Raw genomic sequence first — 7,428 nt, 5'->3', positions numbered from 1 at the left:
CACATGTTAGGATCAAACTGGATTTGTTGTTGTTATTCTTTTTATGGGCAATCTTATAACATGAATATACATTGCATGCTTTGGGGGCTTTGTTGTTCATTGTGCAAATGTAGCCTCTTAAATAGTCACAACTCACAAGTCAGCGAGGGATTACACTCGAGATTACACTCGAGCCAAATTATTCAGTTTCCTTCCATCTAGTTCTTGTCATCTAGTGTGTAGATGGCACTGTAATTCATGAAAGATGGCAAAAACCAAAAGGTCTATTAAACTAACAACAAAATATTGTTATCTTTGTCACCGTCATTGTTAACCACAAACATGAGCAGTTCCGTATTGGACCCAAAAATAAGTATACTATACGAATTTGGCCTACTACCTGTACATGCAATTCTCCAAGAGCAAAAAAGCCTCTGACTAAATCACTCCTATGAATCAACTTTGCGACCATATAATATATCCATGAGTCAAAAAATACTCTCTCAAATAATCATCAGCTAAAAGTGGAGATAGAACGAGCTCTCCGACCGTTTTGGCGCCCTTTAGTTACTCCCCAGCCTTTGCAAAATCTCTCCGTAATGCCCTGTTTGTTATTACAAGAATTTGGATGTAACCGTGAGCAAGTTGTTCTCCCCCCAATATGGGACCATTTCCTACTTCTCGAACTAGTCTTACGCAGAGTTTTCCTACATGGACCTGATTCAGATGCAGCATTTGCAGGTAACTTTAGACCTCCAATGGTCAGAAGATCTTCATTCAACTGATGCAGAGGCACAGAGGCAGCAGCAGGTAGCACTTCTGTTTGAAGGACTTTCTGATACTTTCTCCTCCTTGGTCGGCTGCTCCTTGCCCTACTACGCGATCCAACCTCATTCTCTAGATTACTTGCCAAAGAAGTTGCAATATCAGCAAGCCATCCCAGAGAGTCATGAGAGGCTTCAGATGGTTCACCAGTGAGAGTCTTTGAGCGTGCCTTGACAGCAGATGATGAAATAAAAAGTAGTGTCTCTGCTGCAGCCCTGTCAGTTTCCCCAGTGTAATCACTCATACGGTTTCTTTTAGACCACTGAGCAGATGTACCGATTGGATTGTCCAGAGAGTCCCCTCTAGGTGGAGAACATTCCTTGTTTTCTGGGCTTACAGGAGCTTCCAACTCTCTGTCTACACTAGTCATTGTTGCTTCACTGTGACCGGGTGATAATAAAGTTTCTTCCTTGATGCAGGTAGTGGAAGAATTAGTTGTAGCTTTTCTAGATTTGAGTGCAGAATCAGGACTCGGGATACAGTCAAGAAGAACAGATTTTTCACAAATCTCTCTTTCTCTGCCTTCAGGGAGATTCAGATGTGAAATATTGGAGGTAGGGGCGGAAAACTGATCATCAGACAAATCGGCAGAAGGTGTGAAATTCAAGTCCATACCCTTCACTGAATTCATGCTATCTGGAATCTTAGATAACTTAACAGCATGGGTCTGTCCAGATGTAGGGTCATTATCACCATATTTCATCAAGCAGGAGCCTGATGTGCCAGAAGTTGGACTAGAAGCACTACTGTTGTACAGGTCACTCTTCATTCCAGTGAGATTAGAATTCCCAACAGAAGATTTAGGACTCTTACTGAGTGATGCATTACTAATAAAGCATGGAAGAGCTTGCACTGCAAAGGGTATCTCTTTAATTTTTTTCCGTGGAGAAACTAGCAATGATTTGTTAGTTTTGGTTCCATTACGACTCTTGTCCACAAATCTTGGAGGTGAACTTGCAGTTTGATTACATTGAAGACATGTTCTCTCAACAGAAGAAACTTTGTCAGAAGAATTCAGGTTGCTTACATCTGCCCCAGTAGCTGCAGGTAAATAAATTGAAATGAGAAAAAGTTCACTCTACCAATATTTTAGTCATGCGACTCATAAAAAAAAACACATAAAGGATCTGATGGAAGAAATAGAAAAGCAGCCAGTATTGGCAAATCAAATGTTAAGAACGAATGTCAGCTTAAGTATTCTATTTTGAATATTTTCTCAAGAGAATAAACAGAATACCTTCTTTCTTCAGAGTTGAGCATTCTGCATAGACTGTTCCAGATAGATCCTGATCTATGTCGCTGATTTCCTCATGAACGTTCATAGATTCAAGTGCAGAATTTGGACACCCTGTTTCATCGGTCTGTATTGGTTCATTCAGGTCAAACAAAAGAAAGGTACCCCTAGGAGTTGAGTTAGAAATCGAAGAATCCCCAGGATTAACAAAGTTGACTTTTGAACTATGTTGAGGTTGAAGCTCTGAAATCAGAATATTGGGCCCTTGAACAGGACTTTCCTCCACACAGTGTTCTCTGTCTTCAATATCTACGTATTCTTCTGCTGGAAGTTCAAGATCGAATGTTCTCTTCCTTGACGCACTGCTTATCGAAGATGATATTTTCCAATCTTTTCTAAGATTTTGTTTCGTCAACAAGTCAGCACCTGGTTGCACTATCTGACCAGTAATAGAATTTGAAGAAGCTTGAAACACTTCTCTATGTAGTGCAGATGGTTCAATGCTAGTGAGGTCAACCAGAGGCCACTCGGTTTTCTGGGAAATTTCAGACCTTAACTGTGACATAAAAGACTGCGACTCTGATGCTTGCAAGTGTAAATGATCCTCCACTAGCTTTCTCCTTCTAATCTCATCCATTAACTCCCTTTGTCTTCTATATACGCGATGTAGTTCATTGACCTGAGAAAGAAAACATGCTTTAGAGTTATATCCATTCTGATCCGTTCAGAGAATCACCGCCTGATTAGAGCATTCCTAAGATAACTATCTGACCAGCATAAAAGAAAACATGTTGTAGAGTTCATTGATTGGACGATGACATGATCTCTTTCAAAGGGTAAGATCAAAGTCTTAGGTCTATACCTGATATCTAAATATTGCTTCATGCTTAAGTATCGTCTGCTTCAATATTTCCTTTTGATGAACTAATTCTACATTCTGGTCCACCGTAAATGGAGGCAAGGAAACATAAAAGCCTCTGGCACCGTTCCAGCTGATATCATTGAGTGGTACAGACCATGAATTACCAGTAAGGCTCCCATTAAGATCTTTTGGAGGGTAATGTCCTGGGAGATAGCTTGTACACTGCATTTTTCTCCCCACCCTTTGACACAAATAAAATGCAGAGTTTAGAATGTTATGCATATGAAACCTTTTATGAATAACCTTTTATGTTACAACAGAAAAGGGTATATATTGAAATATACAGAACAGAAGTCACAATTAATATGGGAGAGAGATGAAAATTCAAAGAAAAGAACTTACTGTACTCCCATATTAAAATAAATACAATTTTCCATGTTGTGTTAATCTATTTTACACTGTCAAGATCAAGGTCAGAATGGTAAATGAGTTGTGAACATTTTGGAATCAAGTGAAGCAAATATGAAATAAAGATTCTGATAAAGAGGCAACAAACAAAAGATAACTACAATTATGCTCCGTTGGTACCATAAAATTAGTTCAAGATATATCAGACTCAATGAGGAATCATTTGCCTAAAATTAAATCGAGACTTTGAAATCCATCCATACCAATTGAATGAAGGAAACGTGAAAACTGATAGGAACTTAGATTATATCGATAAAACACTCAGTTTCTAAAACCAGAAGCACTTGTAGTGGCAACATACCCAAAAAGGGCGAAAGAAAGAAAGAAAGAAAGAAAGAAAGTAACATATCTGACTTTTGACTCCAAAAATATTGAAACAGAGATCACATTGGCAAAAAATTCGGAAAATACCAGTACTACAAAACCCAAAATTTGGATAAAATATTTATTAAAAGGGAAAAGGTCAACAATCATAGATCCAACCGATACAATCGTCAGTCACAGGACTTGCAACCGTCAACCATCACAGATGCAGATACTCAGAAGGGGGAAGAAGAAGAGAGATGAAAAAAAAAAAAACCAACATACCAATCAGCAAATACGCACAAAGCCACAAACAAAGATGCATCCATGAACACCCAAAGTACCCAGATAGAAAAATCACAAAAAGTAAACAAATAAAACAGAGAAGACGATTGAAAGAATTTGTAGAAATTACCAGAGAGAAATTCCTCCAAATGAGCTTCAGCTAAAAGATAAAGAAAACCCAGAAAGAGATCAGCAATTGAAGACTAGCTCCAGCCGAGCTCAGAGTGAAGATAGAGCTGAAATAATATCATAAAATCATGAGGAGGCTTATAGGAAAAGCCAAGAAAGAGATGCTACCGAAAGTCCATTTCCATTGTCGTCAACCAAACACAGCAAAATGTGGGACTGGGAAAGGAAATGGCGTCTTCTGGATCTGCTGGGACCACTCTTTAGCTCTCTCTCTCTCTACAATACAAAGAAGAAGATGTTGTAAATAACTTACATAGGAAGAGATGGGCCATTTGTCAAACACTTTGGGGTCTATCTTTGCTTGGATTTTTCTTGATGATGAAGCGTTAGATATATGGATTTGTCTTTTAGATTCTTTCCACTATCCTTGTCCTTTTGTCATTGGGATGGCCTATGCAAAATATATTTCCCACTTTTATTATAATAATAATAAATTTTAAGTTTCATTCTGGATCATGATATTTTCTAGATCAATATAGTCAAGAGTTTATAAGTATCAAAAGTTTGACCTCAATATTAGTTTATGGATTTCTATATACAGTTATTTTATTATGTATTTTATGATACTAATATATCGGCTGCTGTTGCTTTTTTGAGCCGAGGGTTTCTTGGAAACAGCCTCTCTATCCTTCGGGGTAGAGGTAAGATTTGCGTACATATTACCCTCCCCAGACCCCACTTGTGGGATTATACTGGATCGTTGTTGTTGTTGTTGGATTCCTATATATAGTGACATTGCAGTCTTAACAAAATAATTAATTTTATTAGTTTGAGTAATTTTCTATTTTACCCAAAATTAAAACTAAGATGTACTCTCTCCGTTTTAGTTTGGATGATATACTTTTTTTATTAATTTGTTCCAAAAGAATGATATATTTCTATAATTGGAAATAATTTAACTTTAAACTTTTTATCTTATCCATTTTACTCTTAATGAGAACCTTTTTATAATAACACAAATATCATGCCCCACAAAGCTTTTATTTCTTAAGTTTTTAAGATCACAAATTTTCGAAGTTTCGTTTTTTTTTCTTTTAAACTCCGTGTCGAGACATATAACTCATCTAATTTGGAAAGGATTAGTCTTGTTCCTTTCCTGTTTAAGGCCAGTTATCTTTTTCATTCAACTAAATAAGGAAAGTTCTTTTTCCTAGTAAGGATTGTTGATATTCTCTTCTCATGAATCTTTTAACAAGCAATTTCTTATACTGCTCCAGCAAAATGTTTTTTTTAAATCTTTTGAGTAAAGTAGCTTTTGTTAGCTCTTTCTTCTATCATTGCTCCATACATATCCATCTACGTGAAAAAAATGTGTATCGCAGGACCTTACTTATTCTTATTAAAATAAAATAAAATAATGTAATATGATTGATAATATGTTTCTATCTTTAACCAGAATTTTTGAGTTCGAAGTTAAAAATAAATAATATATAAAACAATTCTCCTTTGCATAATTGACCATTCTACAAAGCCAACGGCCCAAGGGTCAATATAGACTTCATCTGGAGGAAATATCAACGGCTTAGGTTTAAGTTTTCTATGTAAACAGGTACACCTAATTTTTTTGGAATTGTGGCTCAATATGAGCACCGCCCTATTCAGGCGGAACCTACGGTCCGAGCTCCATTAGTCTTGATGGGCCCAATAATTATATCATGGCATTTGCATTAATACCCGTTTTTTGTGTTACGTTTTAATTTGTGCTCGTTTTTTAAAATAAATTGCAAATGTACTCGCTTTTTCGCATAACTTCAGCATACGAGGCTGAAGTAATAAAGGAATCACGCAAAACTTCAGCATTCTAGCAGTCGAGCCTGAAGTTCAGCTCTAGAGCTGAAGTTTTTGTTTTGTTTGCATTTTGATCATCATCTTCTCCATTTTTCTTCAACTGATCAAGTCAGCAGAAAAAAACATTTTAGAAATTGAAAAAAAACTACTCCTACTTCCTAAATACGTACTCTTTACCTTTTGGTCTGTTATAAAAAGAACGACGCCTTTTATAATTGTAAATTTGTGACTTTAAGCTTCTTATTTTCCTTTGAAAGAAGAAGAATTAACACGATTAGCCGCCCACTCAATCGATTAAATTAAAAATAGCCGGCGGAGGTATATTATATGTATAATTTAAGTTTAATATATGTATAATCGTGTATAATCGATGTATATGACTAAAAAAGTAAACATTAAATATGGATGACTACTTATGTAAAGATCCCTCGAAAGAAACTACATATACTTACAGGCGTATCTAATATAGAAGTTATGTGTTCAATTGAACCCATAGCTTTCGCTCATACCCTGTATTTTTGCCCAAAAAATTATTAAATATGTATAAATAATAAATTTTGAACCCATTAAATTAGATGAGATGTAGTAGAATTGTAAATCTAAACCCATAAAATTTAAATCTTGAATCCACCTCTACCTATACTTACAGTATTCTGGTAGCCAGAGGCCTGAGTAGTTGGATAATAAACATCTTGACCACCATAGTATATAGATGAGCTCAAATAGCTAGAGCTGAAGTTTTTTCTGAAAAAAAATAGTTTTTTATGTTATCGTCCGCTTTAAATGCAGCCTCATTTCGTCTAACTCACACTCAGCTTTGCTCAGCCATTTTTATTGCTAAGCAACTGATATTCGAAAATATATTATACAATTCTATTATACATTCAAACAACACAAATTTTTCTTTTTCTGAACCAGAAACATATAATTCACATATACAAGGTTAGCTTTCTACTTGCTTCAATTATGTTTCTGGCTATAGCAATAAGTTTCTCCACAAATTATGTTGGAAAATCCCAAGTACTAGAGGCTTTTTCTAAAAATGAATATTAATTTTTTGAAAATGAAATTCTAGATAAAAGCGTTGTGTGAATACAAGTTATATACATAGTCGTAACAGATTTTTTGCAGAAAAGGGAGAAGGAGAAGTTTGAGAAAAAAGAGGCGGATATAACTTTGAGGAGGAGAAGGAGAAAGGGGGTTGAAGTTGTTTAAAAAGTAGGTACAAGTTAAAATATTTTTAAAAAATGGGTATAGGTTAAATCGGGACGACCAAATAAGGCGCCCCGTGCAATTTTTACCCATTTTCCGTTGCACGAATTCAATTCAGGGAAGAGAAACAAACGGATCACTGATTTCCCTTTAAAAAGGATCCGCATAGATAGCATCCAAATCTGTTAAAGCTTTGACAAACTATTTTGCTTAATTATATACGTATCGCTGGTCCTTGATTTGCGTTATTAAAATAATACTAAAAGTTTAGACCAGAGGGGTT

General features: G+C 35.8%; 1 protein-coding gene across 2 annotated transcripts; it reads right to left on the bottom strand.

The window, feature by feature from the left end:
- Positions 1 to 245: 245 nt before the first annotated feature.
- Positions 246 to 4,503, bottom strand: LOC107776579 (uncharacterized). Of its 2 annotated transcripts, XM_075256676.1 has the most exons (5): positions 4,254 to 4,480; positions 4,087 to 4,116; positions 2,901 to 3,141; positions 2,042 to 2,717; positions 246 to 1,845 (listed from the first exon to the last, which is right to left on the bottom strand). In XM_075256676.1, the coding sequence occupies exons 3-5, from the start codon at positions 3,126 to 3,128 to the stop codon at positions 494 to 496; spliced, it is 2,256 nt and encodes a 751-aa protein (XP_075112777.1). In that variant the 5' UTR covers positions 3,129 to 3,141; positions 4,087 to 4,116; positions 4,254 to 4,480; the 3' UTR covers positions 246 to 493. The 2 variants fall into 2 exon arrangements, with proteins under 2 accessions (XP_075112777.1, XP_016451978.2); XM_016596492.2 differs by having other exon boundaries at positions 4,087 to 4,503.
- Between the last annotated feature and the right edge of the window lie 2,925 nt (positions 4,504 to 7,428).

The sequence above is a fragment of the Nicotiana tabacum genome, chromosome 6 (genome assembly GCF_000715075.1).
Source record: "Nicotiana tabacum cultivar K326 chromosome 6, ASM71507v2, whole genome shotgun sequence".
In the NCBI taxonomy this organism is placed as follows: Eukaryota; Viridiplantae; Streptophyta; class Magnoliopsida; order Solanales; family Solanaceae; genus Nicotiana; species Nicotiana tabacum.
Note: the sequence above shows the minus strand (reverse complement) of the source record. Positions and strands in the feature narration are given on the sequence as shown.

Bases quoted from the DNA above. Each gene is read 5' to 3' on its own strand.
- LOC107776579 (XM_016596492.2), bottom strand. From the start codon at position 3,128: ATGCAGTGTACAAGCTATCTCCCAGGACATTACCCTCCAAAAGATCTT. The intron at 2,718-2,900 runs GTATAGACCTAA...TTTCTTTCTCAG, and splicing joins AAGCAATATTTAGATATCAG to GTCAATGAACTACATCGCGT. The intron at 1,846-2,041 runs GTATTCTGTTTA...ATTTACCTGCAG, and splicing joins CTCAACTCTGAAGAAAGAAG to CTACTGGGGCAGATGTAAGC.